We start from the raw sequence: 22,978 nt of genomic DNA, 5'->3' as shown, positions 1-22,978 counted from the left end.
CAGGGATAAGTTATGTAAATTCCCCAAATACTCCAAGGACTTGCGGGATTGGGAATTGAGTGAGGAGGGATCTGATGGGGAGATACCGTATTCAAGTGTTATACCTGTGCCTAACCCTGTACCGTTTTCTCCTGCAGCTAGAGGGAGGGCCTGTGGGTCACACACTCCAGTAGAGGCTGGGCCTTCCAGAAAGGTGGTTCACAAGATGAACCCTACAGTGTACGTAAATGCCAAGGGAAGGAGAGATTGCTCACGATCTACTGATGCGGATACGTCCGGTGTATCATCTCAGGTAGAGTCAGAGGTAGAACGCACTAGTCATTCCACAGAGTACGAGCACCGTGACAAGTGGTGGGCACCCCTATTCACCGGATACCACGAGGGGATGGACCGTACGCGGTTCCTATTAATTAAGAATAACATTGTTGACAATTGGTGGGCGGCTGGTTCTTTCAATCAACAGGAGGTGGAGGATGCATTAGACCATAGGTACAGGGAGATAGAGCAGAAACTCATTTTACCAAGAGGCCCCAGTATTTTGTATGATGAAGTAGCTCCGGAAGAGCCTGTGTGTTGGGTACTGCCAAGCAGGGCGGGTAACAGAACGCTCACTAAATTGAGTAGAGCCGCCAGGGCTATCGTGGCTAGATACAGACAGTCACATGGCTATGAGTACCCTTATGTGCCTGAGCCTCTCATGAGGGAGATTGAAGAGAACCGAGACAGTTGGCTTAGGGAGGCGGTTCAGGAATATCTTCGAACCAAGTTTGGTAAGGCGGGTTACCATAATGAAGACAAGATCAGTGAACTGGTGCGCATATGGAGCATAGGTAGATGTATCTACATGCATGGTGTAAGCTATCGACCAGAACATGGGTCGGTCCAGTCCTTTGCTGTAACGATCACGGATCACAATGGCAGGAGAGTGAGGAAGCCAGATCCCAAGCATTATTACTAGGTTCTCCACGTTGGGAGTAACTGGTATTCAGTTGTGTAACAATACTACCTCGTAAGATGTTATGATAAGATGTGTGTAACCTGTGTTTGTTCCCCAGGTTGTTCACTGCAGGATGGTACTGCCAAAGCTAGGTCCAAGTGGGGACCATTGGATTCCACCATAGAGAGAATGTAGCCCCCTGTAAACAGCATGGGCTACTAAACCTTCCTCCTACTGTGGTAAGCCCTGTTAATGACAGACTCCAGTAGTAATCATGGGTTTTCCCCCTTGAAAGCCCTGCCTGATTGATTGATGCAAGCCTGTCTCTGCTGTAGGCCTATGCAGAGGGGAGGTCTTGCTGATGTCATGAGGGGCGGGGCTGACCAAACTGAGTTGCAGTTCCTGTGTGCTCTGAGTCAGTTGCTCAGGAGTGAGAGTGTGTTCAGGAGGTCAGAGGAGTGAGTCTAGTTTTGGAGTTGGAGAGTGCTGGAGTGTCTGACTGGAGAATCAGACAGAGAGAGAGTTAGTTAGGTTCCTGAGGAGTAGGGCCTAGTGAGTTATAGGTGGACCAAATGCCTCTCACCCTGCTTAGGGGGTGAGGGAAGAGCTAGCCCCACCCTTAGCGCCCTGGGCTGAGGGTGGAGGCAGGGAGCAAAGACATCATTCAGACCATCCTGAGGAGAATGATCTGGTGGGAGAGGAGAAGGAGGCATATCGTGTACTCTGTACCTGAACTGTGTGCTTTGTACTGCTGCTACAGGCAAATGATATTGTGAAAGTTACATTATAAAATGAGTTTGTGGGAAAATGCAATAAAATTATTTTATTTGTAAAATGTAAGCACAGAGAGACAAGCATTTAGAGCAACAGGGTATTTTGAAAGGGCGAAACCCTAATAAAATAAATTGAGATCTAATTTCCACTCAGATTTTTAAATTAGACATTGCTACAATACTTTAAGGACTGTCACTTTTGTTTAAGAAAGCCAATTATCTTTTAGGCTCTTTACATAATGTTTAGTGTTGATTAGGTTCCGTCTTTGAGTAGCTGTCAGCCTTGGTATGAGTGTTAATGAGTAAACAACACACCTTGTAATGAGTCACAGCGAATTTTATTGTGGCCAAAAAAAAACAGAGAGGAGGTGACACACAGATACAATGACACAAACACACAGTAGCATACACATACACACAAACATGAAAACCTACTTACACATACATTTATGTATTGTATTTGTGGACACATTGATACCTCCACAGACACACACATTAACCAATCCCACTCTCTCCCAGACACACACACAGTTAGGTTTGCCAGATGTCCCATATATACGGGATTGTCCCTTATTTCATTGGCTTGTCCCATTGTCCTGGAAAGGTCTGTCTGTCCCATTGTCCGGGAAAGGTCTGTCTGTCCTGTATTTTAGCACCTTGACATGAAATGCCTGAACTTAACATTATTGTAATAAAATCAGTAATAAAAACATAATGGATTTCTACTTGAGTGTAATAGTTACCTTTTATGATAAATGTTGCTTAATTAAATTATTAAAATAATAACGTTCGGACACTGCCTGGTCATCTCCTAATACCATGACACCCATACCTAGAGGGGTTACTAAGTGCACATCTGTCCCCGAACCGCCAAGCGCTGAGATGATAAAAACCAAACAATATAGCGGTCATGTGGGAGATAGCATGCTTGAAGCATTTGCAAATCATTCATCACTCTTTATGACATCACACTTTCATGTGGGATTTCGGCATCCATTTTATAAAAACTTAAATGTGGTAATCCTACTACATACAGTAACAAACTTTCTCTCAGACACACACAGTAACAAACACCGCTCTCTCTCATACACAGTCACATACACCACTCTCTCCCAGACACAGTAACAAACACCACTCTCTCCCAGACACAGTAACAAACACCACTCTCTCAGACACAGTCACATACACCACTCTCTCCCAGACACAGTCACATACACCACTCTCTCCCAGACACAGTCACTTACACTACTCTCTCTCGGACACAATAACAAACACCACTCTCTCCCAGACACAATAACAAACACCACTCTCTCCCAGACACCGTCACATACACCACTCTCTCCCAGACACAGTCACATACACCACTCTCTCCCAGTCACAATAACAAACACCACTCTCTCCAGACACAGTCACATACACCACTCTCTCCAAGACACAGTAACAAACACCACTCTCTCCAAGACACCGTCACATACACCACTCTCTCCCAGACACAGTCACATACACCACTCTCTCCCAGACACCGTCACATACACCACTCTCTCCCAGACACCGTCACATACACCTCTCTCTCCAGGGTCACAACACTGCTTGCAGGTCCTCCGACTGCTATCAGCTGCAGGAATCCAGCACTGGTTCGTTAGGTGCTCTTACTGTCATCTGGGGATGAAGGAAAGCAGGAGAATCAGAACAGGGCCCAGAAGCTGAGTAACTGACTACCATCCCAGGCAAACTGGCAGTGACAGGATTGGAATATTTGGCAGTGTGGGGGGTTATCTGGGTTAATGGCTTTCAGGGGTATTGAATCAAATAGAATCTGAGATCCCACATTAATCTATGCGATTTGTTATTTATTAAATCTGGTGCTATATTGGGCTATTCGTCAGGGGGTCAGCACGAAATGCATAGAGGTCACGTGAGGGTGTTCAGCGCACCTACCCATTGGCTGGTGCCAGATCCCCGGGAAGTTTGAGAGGACGGGAGATCAGCTGTGAGTTTGTGCAGTCCAGACTGTAGTATCGCACACCCCACGGCAGCTCCGCTCAGAGCCTGACGGTTAGTATCTGTGCACCCCCTACTGTGGTTTTGTTTTGTTTTACAATTGATTTATTGTCCAGTTGCTTGCTCTCACTCACTGTAGTTGTCATTTTATTTTGTGTTGATGTGTCAGTGGCATCACCATCTGACACACTTAAGTGTTGTTATTTAAAAAACAGTTTATATTTAATACATTTTCTTATATATTTTTATTATTGTCACACTTGAGCCTTATTTAATACATAGTTATTTTATTTTCCCTGACATTAGTTCACATTTGGATTTTTATTCCATGTCAACTGCTGCCTAGCATCAATGGTGTTTCTTTTTATTATTAACCCCCGGTGCGCTGTGTGCATTCTCCTTCTTTTCGAACTTTGCCACAGAATTAATGGGGTCTATGTATGAAGGCAAAATTGCAAAAATTCTGTTGCAAACCATCTGCACCATATTTATCAAAGAAAAAACTCCCAGTATGTTGTGATAGTGCCGATCTGGCGCTACTGCATGGAAAGGTAAATTGAAATCAATAGGGCTTTGTGATCTTGTGGTATCGCAGCTTACTAAATACGCCCAATATTTTTACATCGCAAGGTGTTCTTCTTCTGTCTCATAATGGAGACAGAGCTCTAAATGCTGATGAAATAAAGCTCCCCATGATGGTTTAAAATGCCTTGTAGAACAGTATGTAATTATTTCATCCACTGTGACAGAACATTACTTGGTTGTAACAGCAACATTGTTATAATGTAAATCCTTTAATCTCTTGATATATTGTATAAGGTGGATAAACTAGTAAAGAACTGAAAAGCCAACTGGCCGGGATGTTTGTTTTGCATAGTTTAAAACCACATGATTCCCTGCACTATTTATTATTTTTTTTATACTGTTTCTGACTTCACAAAATTCTCTTTCTGGATGATATAGGGACGGTGTTATCTGCCTGGGACTTTTACTTCTCTTTGTCCAAGAGGTTAGACCAAGTGAGATACCTCTGAATAAGAAAATTAAAAAAAACGTATTTCTATGTTTTCTTGGGGTGGAGGTTGTTGTTTTATCTCTTTGGGTGCCCAATATGTAGTCAGAGCCGCAGACAGCTTTCCTAGGGCCCAGAACTACAGTTCATATTGCCCTCCCCTCCCCCCCCTCCCCCACTCCAAACCCCCAACCACCTCCAGTGTTGGCGGCCTTGCGAGACTCCTCGTCTATGTCTCACACCCCCATCTCTTCTCTCTCCCACACCCCCACCAACCCCTTGTGTCGTGGCCTTGCGAGACCCCCCTCGATCTCTACCACCACCTCTCTCTCCCCTATACCTCTATCCCACACGTCCCTCTCTCCATCTTGCCTCAACTCTTTCCCACACCCCACTACCATACACAAAATACTCCCTCCTCCACATCACATACGTCACCCCCACACCCTGCACATCACACACACACACATCAACCCCCCCCCCCCTTCACATCACACACATACTTCTCCCCCCCCCCCCCCCCGGCACATCACACACATCACCCCTCCCTGTACATCACAGACATCATTCCCCCCCCAGCACATAACACACATCATTGCCCCCTCCCCCCCACTGCACATCACACACATCACCCCTCCCCCGCACATCACACACATCACCCCCCTGCACATAACACACATCACCCCCTGTACATATCACACACATCACCCCCCTGCACATAACACACATCACCCCCTGTACATATCACACACATCACCCCCCTGCACATAACACACATCACCCCCTGTACATATCACACACATCACCCCCCTGCACATTACACATATCATCTGCCCCCTGCACATCCCACACATCAGCCCCCCCCCCCCCCCCACACACACACATCACCCCCTGCATATCCCACACATAATACTCCCCTGTACATCACAGACATCACCCCCCCAGCACATAACACACATCATTGCCCCCTCCCCCCACTACACATCACACACATCACCCCCCCCCACACACACACACATCACACACATCACCCCCTTTACATATCACACACATCAACCCCCTGCACATTACACACATAATCTGCCCCCTGCACATCCCACACATCACCCCCCTCCCCCTGCACATCACACACATCACCCCCCTGCACATCACACACACACACACACACACACACATACACACATCACCCCCCCCCCCCCACCCTACACATCACCACCCCCTGCACATCTAGGGTTGCCAGGTGGTTTTTCCAAAAATACTGGACCCAATGATGAAAGGTGTGACATGCTTGAGACAGATACACACACACACCCTTTCTCACCTCTCTCCACTCCTTGCTGTTTCCTCCTCTCCTTGGCCCCACTCCCAGGTTCCCGACACCTCCTCCTGATGGTTGCTGCTAGGTAGTGCTGCCAATCAGGATGGAGGAAGCTGCCCAGCCCCCTAGCAGCAGCCCTGCTCTCTCCTTGCTTGGGGATATCCCACGGCCCTCCAAGCCAGTCAGCTCACTATGCCGGAGAGGTAATACCAGACCCATACATGTCCAGTATTACCTGTAATATTTTACTGGACAGTGTCCAAATACAGGACGGTCAGGTTCAATACTGGACACTATCACATCACCCACATAACCCCCCCCCCCTGCAAATCACACACATCACCCCCCCTGCAAATCACACACATCACCCCCACCCCCTGAACATCACAGACCATATTCCCCTGCACACCCCCTCCTCTCCACACACGCGCACGGGGGAGGAGCCTACATGGGAGGCCGAAACAGCAGCGGAGAGAGGCCTGCGGCAGGGGCTGAGAAGCTTGGGCCCGGCAACCAAACGCGGAACTGCCGGCCATGGGCAGCTGGGGCCCGGCCAGAGGTAAGAGCCAGCCGACCTGGCCCCTGCAGCCCCCAGGCCCGGGACAATTGTCCTGTCTCTCCCCCCCTGTCAGCGGCCCTGGATGTAGTGACTACATTATGGGGTCTGGCACTTCAGGGGCTACGTCATGCCAATGGAGGTTTGTTTTTTAAGCTTAGACCAGGTCCTGCGCTCCATGGGTGCCATGTAGAAAAACAGAAGAGAAGAACTCCCCCTTTTCTGTTTCTGGGATAATGACTGCCGCGGTCATGTGACCACACTATGTCATCACAGTCTGCTACAGGGGGCCGCTACATCTCTCAAATGGTTAATCATAGTGATATGTTTCCCAAATAGCATTGACAATGCATGCTGCACTGTATATAACATGATGCAGGCACAATGATTCGAATGACATAAGATAACTTTGTAATTCTGGTGCCAGAAGCACAGGGAGATAGTGACATGTGAAAGGTCACATGGAGATCTGAAACGGAGTTGAACAAGGATCCCTCAGATCAAAGGCAGTGATGTTACCACTAAGCTGCTGTAGTTCTTCAGCACAGGCTGCGAACGGTAACGTGTTGTAGTTGATGTGTCCTTTATCACCGTTCAGTTAATATCTCGTGGATAAGGCCGCTGTTATGTTGTAGGAGCACCCACCACTACAATAGTTGTCACATGGTCACAATGCGCTGTACCTTTTGAGCTGCAGGGGGCGCTGTACTTGGTCACTGCAAATTCATCTGGAGAGATGAGAGAAATACTTTTACACACAATGCCTGGGTCAGAGCAGTACTTAGTATGTATATACAGTACTGTACATATATTAATATATGTAAATATATATTGCACGTGTATTGCTTTGCAAATGTTTCAACAGACTTTTTTTTTTTAAGCGGCAAAGGTACAACATTTTACTCTGTGCTAAATAGAGAACAACTGCAAACTTTTGTAACATTTATTGAAATGGTACAAAAATGTGTAGAAGTTGCAAAAACGAAGAAGATCTGCTCTGTCTGAAAAATCTCATTATTTTCCAGATAGGTGCAAAAGAGGGAATATTGGACCAAAATGAAAACAAAAAAGAGAAGGAAAGGTCCCTCAAATGACTGCTCTCTTATCCTAATTAAAATAGAAATATAAAACATCATTTTTAGTAAGGGTTAAAAATCTTGTCACGTACTATGCTTAAAAGAAATCTTAACTGGGCAACCCATTTCATACGGTGACCATGATGGACTTGTCTTATAATTAACTGAGGGGAGGTAAGTATAGATATAAATGGGTAGAGCTTACATTGATTTAATTATATAAATGTCTCTCTTTTGTTGATATTTCAGTTTATACTATTTGAAATACGCACACGCAGTCTGCATATCCTGGTGCCCCTATGTAGGAAGGACAGGCACATGCGGTCTGCATATCCTGGTGCCCCTATGTAGGAAGGACAGGCACATGCGGTCTGCATATCCTGGTGCCCCTATGTAGGAAGGACAGGCACATGCGGTCTGCATATCCTGGTGCCCCTATGTAGGAAGGACAGGCACATGCGGTCTGCATGCCCTGGCATTACTTTGTATCAAGGACATACACATAAGGTCTACACACCCCGGTGTCCCCATGTATCAATAATATGTACGTGTGGTCTGCACACCTTGATGTCCCCATGTATCAAAATCACGCACATGTGGTCTGCACACCCTGGTGACATTATGTAGCAAGGACACGCACATTAAGTCTGTACCTAGACCAGGGGAGAGGGACAAACAATTCCCTTTACTGCCTTTTAAATCCTTGCTACACTCAGCTAGGCTCATTAGTAGCCCAGCCATCCTCAAGACAGGGATTAACCATTATTAAGATTACTATACGTCCGTATTTTCCCGGACATATTTTTAATCTAAAGTCGCCATCCGGGAGGAATTTTATAAATAACTAAAAATGTCTGTGATTTCTGGCTCGCACATGTGGTTGGTTTTCATTCGCGCATGCGCAGCCGGTATGACCGCAAGTGCATTTGCGAACAAAATCCGACAGCGCATAGGAGAGCCATCTGCACCGCGCATGCGCAATCAGCACTCATCGCTCTCACATGCACGTTCGGCTTTCTTTCGCACAAGCGCATGGCGAATGTGACTGCACATGCACGCATGAAAGCAAAACACGCATGTGTGAGCGATAAACACCGACTGCCAATGCACAAGCATGGTGCTCATCGCTCACACATGTGCAGTCGGCTTTTGTTCACAAATGTGCTTGCGCGCGATGGGTATTCTGGCTTGGTGTTCTCTTCTTTGAATGGTGAATTATGGTAACTGTAAGAGACATGTGCAGAGATACAACCAGGGAGACAGATTTGGTGGAAATTAAACCATAGCTTTAATTCAGCCCATCACTTTTAACAATGCAGAACCCGCAAAAATAAATCATCGTTCTTTTTGTTTTTCTATATGTAAGGCCTATCTTTTACCTGCAGCAAACTTCTATAGGGAGGTGTGCGGTATTATGTACAGTTTCCTACCCATTTGTAAGGGCTAACTCACTTTCCCAGTCCCTATCTGCAGGGCTGGGAGGATGAGCCTCTTTCCAACCTGTCACACCAAAGTCTAAAGAAGTACTTTTAAGCAGGGGCTCTTTGTGTCAGGCTCTGGGTCTGGGTTGGTGTCCGTTAAGGGGCCAGCCTCTGGCGGGTTCCCGTATCCTCTGTGCTTAGGAATAGGGGTTTGGTTCCTGGGGTCTTGTTAGCCTTGTGCTCAAGACATAATCTCCGTAGGCAGCACAGTTGTGACTGGGCACATACTGTATGAGACCGCAGGAGTCTCATCAAAAGCGGCAGCCAAAGGGTGTCAGGGGTTTGCTGCTATTACTGATGTTAGGGATGCTTTGTTACAATTCCCATAAACATATATTATCTCTTAGTGCCCATGAAATGTCTGAATTGAATGTTTAACCTCTTTTTATTTAATGAAGCCATGTATTGTCACCATAACTCTGTGCCCAGGACATGCTCGAAAATGAGAGAACTTCCTGGTAAAACATTCTATAAATAAATTAAATAAATCTGATTGACATTGTTTTTTTTTGCTCCTCTGTTAAACTTGATTTGCAAATGTAGCACGTGGGTTATTTGTTTGTCTTTTATCACTAGATCAATATAGTTCCAGGGAGAAATCTAATATATTTGTATTATCTCTCCTATAGAAGTATTTTTCTCAGCTTAGCAATAAAGGAAATGTGGAATCCAATCAACATTTGTCTTGTTCAACCTCGGTTATGATGTTATATCATTGTTACTGTGTATAAGGCTGTAAGCCACTCCATCCGTTAGAGGGCCTCTAAGGCACAGCCGGAGCTGGGGAGAAGGTTACCTGTTTCATAGTAGTCGTATACGATGGCGGTGGCCGGCTGCAGGTTGCTGACTGGAATGTCTTGTTCTACCAAGAACCTGAAACTCCGAACTTCTTTGGCCAACTGGGAACAGTGAAAGGAGGAGTAACCATTACACAAGCCATAGAGAAGCCGTGATTCGTACATTGTCACCTGTCCCTGCACAATCTCTGTGTCTTTGAACTCTTCTAGTCCTGTATATGTTAAGATCAGTACAGTATATCTTTTGAGCTATCCAGTTCTATAGACGTGAAGCTCTTTGAGTCACCTTTCACTAAGATATTCAGTCCGAGGAGTACTGAATTTATATATGCCCGACCCAGTCAGCTGCCACATAGTCTTAGAGGGTAATTCCTGATCCATGCAGCCCAATAGGTGCCATCTTCTGTGCACTTAACCCATTCCGAGAGCTGCCTCATATATGTGTCCTAGAGGTAGAAGTCTTTTCATGCCCTACCGTGTGCTGTCATGTCCTAGAGGTATCAGGCCGTAGAAGGTATAAGACTCACCGACTCAAAGTATACAATGACTTTGTTAGTGAGAGTCTCCGTTCTCTTAATTAAATTGTGATTGGTCAGCTGGAAGAGAAGAAACAAATATAGAGTGGGTATCAGGAAGTCTCTGCAGGGTGGGGACTCCAGCGTCAAACTAAGGGGGTGGTTATTACCTGTCTGACCGAAGCTTTTACCGGAATGTACCCTGATGGCAGCTTTATATCCACGATCGCCATGTTTGAGTTCTGTCGCTTGCCAACATAACTGAGAAAAGAGAATAAGCCCCCGTGTCACCGTGCATATATTTCCTGCATTACTGTGTCATTTTGTGTCCGAAAAAACAGACTTAGGCCAATATTTATTAAGCAATGTTAAGTCATTCAATTGAATGGTCTATAAGGTGCTTTACTGCTTAGCACTGTTTAGTACATTTGGTCCTTAATAGGCAATTAATCCCTTCTATTTCTGTCACTGACACTGTACAGTCAGAGAGATGGGTTTAAAAGACCATGGGGCCTTTTCTAGTAGGTTTGATAACCAACTCATCAAGAATTTTGAGCAGCTATCGCCAAATTTAGTTAGGTAGCTATTCAGAAAGCATCGGTGAGTTGGTTAAATAGCGCCGGGCCCCTCTGATGTCAGCGTGCCTCAGCTCCCAGTGCGCGCTGGCTGGAAGCTCGGTGTGGGACACAGACTGAGGAGATTCGGGGCCCGGCCGCCGGACCCCGCAGCCACCGGTCCCGACCATCTCCAAGGTATGTCTACTTTTTTTTATATGTATTGGGGGGGAGTGGGGTCTTTTTATATGTATTGGGGGGAGTGGGGGTCTTTTTATATGTTTTGAGGGGAGTGGGGATCTTGTTATATGTATTGGGGGGAGTGGGGGTCTTTTTATTTGTATTTGGGGGCAGTGGGGGTGTTTTTATTTGTATTTGGGGGTCTTTTATATGTATTGGGAGGGAGTGGGGGCTTCTTTATATGTCGGGGATTTTTTATATGCATTGGGGCTTTTTATATATGCATTGGATTTTTTTTATATATGTACAGTATTGTTTTGTTTTGTTTTTAAATATGTATTGGTGGTCTTTTTTATATGTATTGGGGAGGTGGGGTTTTTTTGTATGAATTTGTGGATGTGAAGTTTTTTTTGCATTAGGAGTGGGTTTTTTGGTATATATTTTATGGGGGGGAATTATGTGAGGGGAGGGAATTGAGTGAGAGTGGTGTAATTGACGGAAGGGGAGAGGAGAGAGGGGGGAGAGGGAGGAAAGAGAGAGTAGGGGAGAGAAATACACGGGAGGTGGGGGGCAGGGATTGAGGGAGAGTGGGGTAATTGATGGAGGGGGGAGAGTGAGAGGTGAGACGAGGGGAGAGAAATACATGGGAAAAGGGAGGGAAATAGAGGGGGCTTGTGAGGTGTAAAATGGAGGGGCTAGCGATGTGTAAAATGGGGGTGCTCGCGAAGTTTGAAATAGGGCTCGCAACATTCCCATCTAAGTAAAAGTTGTGCCCTAAAAAAAATGGCATGGATGTGTGCTATGGGTAGGGGGGGGGCTGCTCCTTGCATTTGTCCTGTGCCCCAAGATTTCTGTTGGCGGCCCTGGGTAAGGTAATGAAGGGGTTAATCCCTCCTGCTACCCACCCAGTAGGCATAAACACCCACCGTGGGCCAAATGTCACCTCCACCCACCCCTGCTGCTCACAATAAACATTACAACAGAATACAAACACAATAATAAACAATACACCCATTCATTGTCTGTGTGGTTATCTATGCCCCCAATGGGAGAAACGATAACCCTAATAAGAATGAATGGGCACCCCTTCTACCCCAAACAATCATAGCATTACAGTACAATAATGAGCAAAATTACAATTATCCAGATATGGATAATAGTGCATTTGCCCATTCAAAATAAAACATTATCCAGTCAGCATAAAGTAAATAAAACTTCTACTTACCCCTGCCAGGATGAAGGCCATCCTCATCACCATCCTCCTCGTCCATGTCCTCCAAGGGCAGCAACAGTACAATAAAAATACAATCTAATGGCCCCAAACCCCTTAATCACCTTAGCGATTAGTAACCGCTATAGTAATTAAGGGGTTAGCCCTCCTCCCCTGCTAGTCAGCCTGGCGGACAACATCCCACCCTGGGACAATGACCCCCACCCTCCACCCATTGATTGACACAGTAGTACACCATGCCCATATGATATGGGCATGATTAGTCACTCTAGCAGTCAATGGTCAACCCAAAAAAAGCAACTGCACCAAAAAGATACAGTAACAACAAAAAATACACAAGCACCTAAACACCACAACATTATAAGAAATCAAAGCTCTAAACAACACAACATTAAAAGAAATTAAACGCCAAAACACCAGAAGAATATAATTAATCAAATGCCTAAACAATCCAAACATTAAATAAAAACAAGCCCTACAAATACATAACAATTAACGCAAAACAATAAACAGAAATACAAAACATAACAATTAATTAAAAACATCTATATGCCAAAAGATGCATTGCCTGTCACTGTATTTATCTATATCCTAAAGGGGCCCATATAAATACATTGGCAGTCAATGGGCAAGCAAAAAAATAAAAATGTAGAAATACCATTAAAAAAAACAGAAAAACATAAATTACATACATTCAATATTTCTCTTACCTTTAAATGTATTCACCCTGCAAATCCCGGTGTATCAGGAAGCTCACTATCCGCGACGGTCCTCCTCCATTCTCCGCATCAGGTAAAATTTTCTTTCTTGAATCTTCTTTCGTTGTAATCCATTGTAATCCATCGGGACATAAAATGTGACATCACACTCCTTATGTAAGGCCTGTTCCATCTCATTTTGTCTTAAGAAGCCGATGAGACAACATCTCCCGATGGATTACAATGGATTACAACGAAAGAAAGAAGATTCAAGAAAGAAGATTTTACATGATGCGGAGGATGGTGTCGCGGATGGTGAGTTTACTGATACACCGGGATTCGGAGGGTGAAGACATCAAAAAGGTAAGAAAAATATTGAATTTATGTAAGTTTTGTTTTTCAGGTTTTTTTATTGCATTTTTACATTTTTATTTTTTTGCTTGCCCATTGACTGCTAATGTATTTATCTGTGCCCCTTTAGGGTACAGGCAGTCCTCGGTTATCCAACGGAATCCGTTCTGGAAGTAGCGTTGGATAGTGAAACCGTTGTAAAGTGAGTCCCATGTTAAACAGTGGCGGTGAGCGTTGGATAACTCATTCCGGTGTCATAAAACGGCCCATAGGGTTGCATCATAAAGCGTTGGATATGCCATTCGTTGTAAAATGAAACGTTGGATAGCGAGGACTACCGGTATAGATAAATACAATGACAGGCAATGCATTGTTTGGCAAATGGTTGTTTTTAATTAATTGTTATGTTTTGTATTTCTGTTGATAGTTTTGAGTTAATTGTTATGTATTTGTAGGGCTTGTTTTTATGAAATGTTTGGATTGTTTAGGCATTTGATTTCTTTTATTGATGTGTTGTTAAGGCTTTTGATTAATTTTATTATTCTTGTGTTTAGATGCTTTTATTGTTGTGTCCTTTTGGTACTGTTGTTTTTTTAGGTTGCCCATTGGCAGCTTTAGTTGCTTATCACACCCATATTATATGGGAATGATCTACCACAGTGACAATAAATGGGTACCGGGTGGGGATAGTTGCCCCAGGGTGGGTGGTTAGGCTGCCCAGGTAGATAGCAGGGGAGGGGGGTTAACCCCTTAATTACTTTAGCGGTTACTAACTGCCAAGGTGATTAAAGGGTTAGGGGCCATTAGATTGTATTTTTTATTGTTCTGTTCCTGCCAAAGGAGGACATGGACGCGGAGGATGGTGATGAGGCTGACCTTCCTCCTGGCAGGGGTAAGTGCAAGTTTTATTTACTTTATGCTGGCTGGATAATGTTTTATTTTGAATGGGCAAATGAGCTATAATCCAGATCTGGATAATAGTAAATTTGCCCATTACTGTACTGTATGTGTTAGGGGGGTTGTTGGGGGTAGAGGAGGTGGGTATTAGGGTTGTTATATTTTTTTTAATGTTTGTTGGGGGTAGAGGGTTTGGGTGAGGGGGGTAGTTTCCCTAAGGGTGGGGGGTAAGGCCTACCAGATGGGTAGTGAGACCCTTCATTACCATAGCAGTTCCCACCACTATGGTAGTGAAGGTGTTAACCACTCCTTCAACCGTCGCGGCAGGCTTTACCACCCACCCTAACCACCCCTTTATCCACCCCGTCTGCCCCCCAATAAACAGGCTATTCAAGTTTAACCTCTTCCTTGCCTTAGCGGCTAGCCGATCGCCATCGAGAGCTGTGCAGGGAGAGGCGGGGCTCCCTGTGCAGCTCAAATTGCGATAAAATCGCAGGTGGGAGAACTTGGAAAAAATCTCAGATGACTTTGCTGCTTCGCCGTACGGTTTGGGCATTTTCCTATCGCACGGCTTGAGAGTGGTTCAGATTCTTTCTGAATACCGTGATAACTCAAATGACAAACCGTCCGGAGGGAGAATGACAAACCTTGTGAGATAGCAGCAAACTCATCGAAGCTACTAGAATAGATCCCCATATGTCTCTTCCAGCTTCTTGTCATGATGTCATCCTGCAGTGGGAGGAAAAGATTTGATGGGGCTATGTGTACTGCTCTTCTGTGAGCCTGTGGACAAACTCAATGGGCTATCGGTTTGTTCTGTATTTGCCAGTTTGCAGTGGGAGGGACAGGCTAAATTGGTCCTTGATCTCTTGTGTCTATTTCTAAGTGTCACCCTCAAGGTCACTGTTGTCACTGGAGTGAGGAAAATAATTTGTGGCGGTCTCACCTTACATTGACTGCAATACCAAATGTTTTTAGGGACCTGTGGTCACAGGTTTCAGGTTCAGGAGTTACAGAGATGAAGAAGGCAGCGTCTCCCTCTGGGTGGGGTATATTATATCGCAGGGTTGTCTGTAACAAATACATTGGGTTATAGCTCCTGCCCTTTGTAGAAACGGCAGCTTTGCAGAGAAGACCTTGTGCCTGACCATTTCATCCAGGAAAAAGAGAGAGAGGGAATGTGACAGAATTGCAGATATCCAAAGATTATCAAAAAGGTACCTGTACTGAAGGGGAGTTCAGAGTAACAAAGACAGCAGAACACTAAATATATAGAGTGGCAGCCTTGGTAGAAATGCAAGCTAGTCCACTGTCACTAGTAGTATATTCATGGAACAGCCTCCCAGCACAGGAGGTGGAGGTGGAAGCATATACAGTATATTAGACAATTTTGAATAAAATAGGGGGGGGGGGACCTTAGGATTCAGTACAGTATAGAGCAAAGAAGAGAGATAACCATAATTGCTATTCATATGGTTCATGTTTCCCAACATATTTACATGTATTGCTTATATTTTATGATATAGTGTGCTCATTTGTAATATGCACTGCAGGTCCTCCACCACTGAATGGGATACAGACCAGGTTCCTTTCTGTCTCACCTGCAGGTACAGACACCCAGCCCCACTGATGCTAGCTGTATAGTCCCCAGGGATCTTGGTCAGAGAGACACGCTGCAGGAGGAGACGGTTAGAGTCCTGCACGTTGAGCGTTGCGATTGGATTACTGTCCAGGGAGAGCGATACAGTGCGCTGACCTTCATGGCTGACAGTGTGGGAGCCAAACACAGAGAGAGCTTGCAGGGCAACCACTGTATCCTGATAGAGGAAGATAATTTAATTAAGAGATGGGAAAAAGAGGGAGTGAGTTAGGACAAGATAGGAAAATAGATAAAGAAAGAAAATAGACATGAGTGGAGAGAAGAGAAACGATGGAAGGACAGAAATAAAGAGAGGTGCGCAATGAAAAGTTCTGCATAAAGATAAAACTAAAGATGAAGAGGAGGAGGAGAGAGAGAGAGAGCAAGAGAGAGAGAGCAGAACAAAGGATTATAAAGAAACAGAGCAAGAGAAGTCTGAGGGGAAAATGAGAAAGAGAGAATAAAGTGAATAAATAAAAGAGAAATAAAAATATAAATGGGGAGTAAGCCAGAAACATTAAAAGAGGGCAAAAGATTGAACAAAAAGATGGAAGAGAGTGACCAGGAGGAAAATGATGCAGGGATTAGGAAAAAGAGAAAGAAAAGATAGAAGGTAGAGGAGAAGCATGTTATGAAGAGAGACGGAAAATGAGGGAAGGAAAGTACCATGTGATTCGGGTGACAAATGGTAAAAAACACTCTTTGCTGGTTGGGGAAGCAGTGTAAGTAGAGTATAGTACCTGCGTGGAGGAGAAGCCACCACTTGGATTCTGCTGTCTTATGATCCAGATGACAATCTTGGTGGCTAAGGTCATTTCTTCATTGGAGATCTTGGGTGTCGACAGAAGGGCAAGCAGCACGTAGGAGGTCATCTCGACTTCCACAGAGGGAGCCCGGCTGTGAGGGAACCTGCTCTGTTTGGACTCATCTGAAAACTCGGGGCGGTGCCAATGGACTGCACTGTCTGGAAGAGGGAGTGGGGATGAGTTGGCCACTGAGGTGTTACTGGGTTCTGAGGGGAAAAAAAAGAGAGATCCAGCGCTCCACGGATTTCAAGATAAATGAATTTATTGTGCCACACGACGTTTCGACCAACAGGTCTTTTTCAAGTGATTAGGCACTGCCTAATCACTTGAAAAAGACCTGTTGGTCGAAACGTCGTGTGGCACAATAAATTCATTTATCTTGAAATCCGTGGAGCGCTGGATCTCTCTTTTTTTTTTCCCTCAGTGTACATTGGAATTTGCCTGGCAGGTACTTCCTTGAACCAGCAGCACCGGTAAACTGTATGTATTTATTATATTGTGGTGTGCAGCCAAAACCCCTTTACATTGGTGTTACTGGGCTCAGCAGCTGAGCTATCTCTAATCCCATATCCACGGAGAGTGAGGAGGTCATGGGATATGAATAGAAAACTCATTGATGTATGAGTATAATGTATCCTTGCAAACACACAAACAGAGATGTCCCTGCTCAGTCTCCCGAAATAGTTAATGTATCCATCCCAAAAAAACAGAGGTTTGATTTACAGTAGTTGATGTTAAAGTGCAGGCATTCAAAAGGGGTCCTACGAAAGTCTATGGGGTATATGGTAGAATTTCTTTATAGAGGACAATCTCATGAGTCTGTGGGGACAAATAATTATAGACTTGAATTTACCATTACCATTCTAAGAGACCAAATCATTAACTTTAGAACTGTATTGCCTATGGAGGCAAATCATTTTGTACATATTTTTCACAGGGCAAGCGGTGAGTGAATGGGTTAAACAGCTATCAATCATTCTGCTATCACTTGAACAAAGTGTGGTCTAATAAGGTAGCTCAGCTATCTCTCACCATCCTTAATGGACTGCTCATCCAGTGACTGAAGAAGTTGGCTGCGCTTGTCCAGCTTTTCAGCGAGAGTAAAAGCATAAGCCATTAATGTCTGTGTGTAGACCCCATTCTGACCCTTCATGGCACTCTCTAAGCAGAACAGAGCATTTCGGACCACTGGATGCTGGGGTAAGAAAGAGAGGGGGGGAGTGAGTAAGGTTATATGTCTGATGTATGTGTATTCATGTGTATATATATATATATATATATATAGCTGTGTATACATACAGTGACCGGCAGGGGATATTCCAGCAGAGCGATGGTTATGTAAGCAGTCAATGCTACTTCGTCATCCACTCCTCCCTAAAGCAAAAGTTAGAGATTAATAAAGAGCTCCTCAGATTTCACTGGACTAAACTGCCTGCTGAAAAACATAGGACATCTGCATCTCCATCCCCCTAGCCCCATATCCTGCTCCTCAAAACATTTCACTATCACTCTCCTCATCTGTATCAACCCAGCCACCTCATCCTCATTTACTTTCTTCACCTTCTCTTCCCATTTCTCTCCTTCTATCAGGAGTATGGAATCCTCTGAGGTAACACGGAACCCCAAAAACAACAAGAGACTGGAATAAAGTAAATTAAATTCATAGTATTTAATGCTCACACCAACGTAGTTACACAAAAAGCAAAACACAAAGGTGTCTGCAAAGTCAGCAGAGCTACATGCAAAAGCAATTGGTAGCCAGGGAAAGACAAAAGAGCAGTGGGCAAGAGAATAGCCATACTGCTGCTCAGAAACCAAACGTTGACAAGCAACCACAAGCAGGCTGGGTGGGGTTTAGTCACACTAAGCTAAGATGGTCACTGACCTCAAGTGAGATGCTAGTTCATACCAGCCCTGGGCCGGCACTTGACTCCTCTGCGCTCCTTCAGGACTATGAAAGGTACTGTAGGAGGGAATCTTGACACCTTCTCTATTTCCTCTGTCTCTGTTTCTTTTTCTCTCATTGCGGTTTTCCTCCACTCCCCTGTCTTTCTTCCCTATTTTTTCTCTCTCTGCCATCTTCTTTCTCATTTCCATATATCCTCCATTTGGTCCTCTATCCTTCCTTCTCTACTCATGTCTTACCCTTTTTCCCTTCCCTCCATTCCCCTTTCTCCTCAATTAAGTTCTTTCTTTACAATGCCCTTCTCTCTTCCTCCTCTCTTCCTCTCCTCTAGTTGTCACTTCCCTCTCTCACCTTCATGGCATTGTTGAAGAGTTTTCCGTCACTACGGAAGCAGCCGTTGTCCTTCTGACGGTGAGACAGCCATAGGAGAGCTCCCGAAAGCAGATTCTGGTCAATGTAAATGTAAGAGCGAGCGCGGGCAAAAGATTTCATCACGAAGGCAGTCAGCCTGGGGAGAGATGCACTGGATAAGAGCAGAGTCCCAAGTGAACTGTCAAGTGGATAATGTGCAATAGATGACATCCACAGGCACTCATGTAGCAGGAAACTGAATTATTGTTTTGGTCACTGAGATCTTGACACTTTATCCCTTGAAGGCTTTATCTCTCAAAGCACCCGTGGTGCATATCTAGATGCATATCTATTTATCTACCTATCTATCTATGTACCTATCTATCTGTGGTTTGTATCTGGGTGGTGCTTTAGTGGTGTTTGTATCTAGGGGGTGCTTTAGTGGTGTTTATATCTGGGGGGTGGTGGTGTAGTGGCGTTTGAATCTGGGTGGTGGCGTTTGTATCTGGGTGGTGTAGTGGTGCTTGTATTAGGGGGTGGTGGTGTAGTGGTGTTTGTATCTGTGGGGGTTTAGTTGTGTTTGTATCAGGGGGGTTTAGTGGTGTTTGTATCTGGGGTGTGTGGGTGTATTTGTATCTGCGGTTGTAGTGATGTTTGTATCTGGGGTGTGTGTGGGTGTATTTGTATCTGCGGTTGTAGTGATGTTTGTATCTGGGGGTAGTGTAGTTGTGTTTGTATATGGGGGTGGTGGTGTAGTGGTGTTTGTGTCTGGGTGGCGGTGTAATGGTGTTTGCGTCTGGGTGGTGGTGGTGTAGTGGTGTTTGTATATCTAAAGTGGTGGTGTAGTGGTGTTTGTAACTGTGGTGTGGTGGTGAAGTGGTGTTTGTATCTGGGTGGTGGTGGTGTAGTGTTGTTTGTATATGAGTGGTGGTGTAGAGGTGTTTGTATCTGGGGGTGGTGTAGATATGCTTCTATATGGGGTTGGTGCGGGGGAGGTGGAGGCTACTATGGGTCTGTGGGCGGAGTAGGAGCCACCAGGTAGAGCCTGCAGGCGAGCTCCCAAGTCGCTGGAGCTCCCAAGTCGCTGGAGCTCCCCGTGGGCGCCATTTTGGTTGCGCGTGTATTCGCAGTGTGGGTCTTGCGCATGCGCATTAAGGGAGAGTTGCGAAGGCCATTACCAGGCTCCGCAAGGGAACTACAATCCCCAGCAGCCTCAGGGGCTGTAGATCACATTGGCGCACATGGCCAATAGGGCCCCTAGAATCTGGGCAGAGATAGAAGGATACATTTGGCGCGCTCATGGGACTACGGCAGTCGGAGCATTGACAACAAGGGGTAAGGTAGCGTCTGGGTGCAGGTGGCTCCGAGACTAGGCCAGATTATCCCCTTAGGTCCCAGCTAGGCCCCTGACACGGTCAGCTTGTGGTGCTATAGGGAAGGCCCCCAGATAGGGACGCTCCCCATTAGCCCTGACAGGCATTGCTTCTGTGATTGGACGGCCACATGGTGAACTATGGCCTGCGGTCTGGACATATAATATCAGAGGCTATTATAGGGACACACTCCACCAGAGGCGTACGCCTGAGGAACGGAGCGGCGTGGTACCACGTCACTGACCAGCGGACCCATCAGCCAAATCGGCCTGGTCTGGACTAAGACCAGGAAGGTATCGCATCTACGTGCACCAACGGCCCTACTGTAAGGATTCGGGGTCACGGCGGTCGCAGCGTGACCCCCCCTTACCTCTCGTTGTGCCCGCTGCCGTGGGACGCCCCCCTGGCCGGCCCCGTCCGGTCCCCGTGGTTGGGGGACTCCCCCTTCATCCCCGGCGGATGGCCATTGTTCCGCGGGCAGCTGGGGCTCCGGCGGCTGTGATGTCTCACGGGCGCTCGCTCCCCCTCGTTGCAGAGCGTGCGCCGGAGCAAGTTAATTTATTCACTGCTCCTGCAGTGAAGCCACGCCCGAGCTCACACACAGGCAGCAATTATACCTCAAAGCTGCTCACCTGCATCTTCCTCAAGGCAGCCTATCCAGGACAGCTCCATGCACTCCTCCGGTCTGCTCCCTCTGCCTTTTCGCCAGCCGCACTATTTAATGCCTGTCTTGTCATTCCCACATCGGTCAACATAGTTTCTTCTAGCGGATGTCTATGCTGGCTCTCTCTCTTCTCTTCGTTATTCAGGTTACGACCAGGCTTGGTGGACTTCACTCTCTGGCTCTGGACCTCGGCTCTCACTTGACCTCGCTGCTTCTCACGCCCCTCGACCTCAGCTTGGACACCGACCTTCCGGATCTCTCCTCTCCCTGACCTTGGCTAACGGCTACACGACATCTCTTCTTGTACCGGTACTGGCAAGTATTGCTACAGCTATTTTCACCTGGCCTGGCACCGCCAAAACACCACACTCGGGACACGCTCCTTCTGCTGCGGGTGCATGCATATATACGTCCCCACCTCAGTATAAGGGACGGGTCTGGTCTGCGGGCAGCACCGGCGTAACACATACACAGGGGTAGCGCTACTCCTCACACACTTTGGGGAGGGCCTGTCTTGTGGACACTTGAGGGTTAGGTGCTCAAGGCACCCTCATAACTTTGCGGAACCTCATTGTGGTGTGGATAAGGTGGTGGCTGGCACTGTGTGTGTACGGCCTTGCATGGCCTTGTTATTGTAGTGTTGCCCGTTTATATGTTAGTAAATACGTTGTTATATACTTGGTGTGTGTTTACTGACTATTGGGTCCTGGAGAGGTAATCCTACTACGTTAGGATCTCTCTCAGGTGGAGGCCCTCATCGAACTTGGTAACCCCAGGCTTCCAGTGGCGGAGGATCAGGCCTTCTGCTAAGCCACGTAGGTAACGTCAGCACGGGTAGTCTCCCTCAGCTATTGGAGAAAGGGGGCTACATATATATATACTGCTTTAACACGTTGTTTATTACCTACACACGATAGTTGATTACCGTATATATATATATATATATATATATATATATATATATATATACATACTGTACATACATATATACACTATTCTGAGAGTGGAGCTTGGGAGAGAGCTATGACCTGGACTCACTTAGCAGAGATGAGGGATATCTGTTCCCCTTGATGATCTGGCACTAATTGTTATTGACTGGAATTACACATATACATAATATATTTAGTGCTCACTCTCTCTCTCTCAAACAACCATGGTGTCGCCCATTGCGACACCGCACGGCGCAAAAAAACAAGTTTCATTCATACGTGATAAGTAGCTAAACCAAATTCATCTGTCTCCCCACTTGCTACTGCAAAGCGGGAGACAGTTGATGCATTTTCAAAATTACCAAAATTACTACATTTTCACTACGGACGACACCACAGGCATTTTTCTGTATAATCGTAGCCTAATATATATCACGCCACACAACTACCACTCAGTCCTGCTCTGCAGGACCCCCATGTGTTCTCTGCAGCACCCCCATGTGTTCATACCAGGTATTCCCCTCATCAAACTGTGGTCCAAATGCACTGTAAGAGCCGTCGCTGTGCTTGTATGACAGCTGCTTCTGGTAACCTGAAATAAAACATGACATTGATAGGAAGTGCAATGATCTGCAGAGCCCAACGAGAGGATAAATGATCTACAAAGGTTTGAAGGCAAAATGTCCATGTCTGAGGTCTCACCATAAAGGAAATGGTTAACTGGTTAGCAGGGAAGACCTCAAATGGAGCAATGTTCTGCAGGTTGAAAGCCTGAAAGTGCTCAATGGCCTAATGCTATGCATGTATAAAGCAGGGGTTGGGTGAATGAAGTAATGCTCTGCACATGTTCAGCAACCTGGGGTGAATAGAGTAATGCTCTGCACATGTTCAGCAGGCAGGGGTGAATGTAGTAATGCTCTGCACATGTTCAGC

General features: G+C 45.7%; 1 protein-coding gene across 2 annotated transcripts in view; it reads right to left on the bottom strand.

The window, feature by feature from the left end:
• Positions 1 to 2,026: 2,026 nt before the first annotated feature.
• The window catches only part of LOC142501622 (alpha-2-macroglobulin-like), a 72,613-nt gene continuing 51,661 nt past the window's right edge, over positions 2,027 to 22,978 (bottom strand). For both annotated transcript variants that reach the window (XM_075611747.1, XM_075611748.1), the window contains exons 25-36: positions 22,556 to 22,637; positions 19,080 to 19,236; positions 18,122 to 18,196; positions 17,855 to 18,017; positions 16,757 to 16,980; positions 15,979 to 16,194; positions 15,324 to 15,448; positions 10,637 to 10,727; positions 10,479 to 10,547; positions 9,951 to 10,053; positions 7,281 to 7,325; positions 2,027 to 3,369 (exon numbers count right to left, since the gene is read on the bottom strand). In XM_075611747.1, the coding sequence (XP_075467862.1) occupies positions 3,350 to 3,369; positions 7,281 to 7,325; positions 9,951 to 10,053; positions 10,479 to 10,547; positions 10,637 to 10,727; positions 15,324 to 15,448; positions 15,979 to 16,194; positions 16,757 to 16,980; positions 17,855 to 18,017; positions 18,122 to 18,196; positions 19,080 to 19,236; positions 22,556 to 22,637 (1,370 nt within the window). In that variant the 3' untranslated portion in view covers positions 2,027 to 3,349. The remainder of the gene's footprint in view (positions 3,370 to 7,280; positions 7,326 to 9,950; positions 10,054 to 10,478; positions 10,548 to 10,636; positions 10,728 to 15,323; positions 15,449 to 15,978; positions 16,195 to 16,756; positions 16,981 to 17,854; positions 18,018 to 18,121; positions 18,197 to 19,079; positions 19,237 to 22,555; positions 22,638 to 22,978) is intronic.

This window comes from Ascaphus truei, chromosome 8 (genome assembly GCF_040206685.1).
Source record: "Ascaphus truei isolate aAscTru1 chromosome 8, aAscTru1.hap1, whole genome shotgun sequence".
Classification (NCBI taxonomy): domain Eukaryota; kingdom Metazoa; phylum Chordata; class Amphibia; order Anura; family Ascaphidae; genus Ascaphus; species Ascaphus truei.
This window is presented reverse-complemented; position numbering and strand designations above follow the sequence as displayed.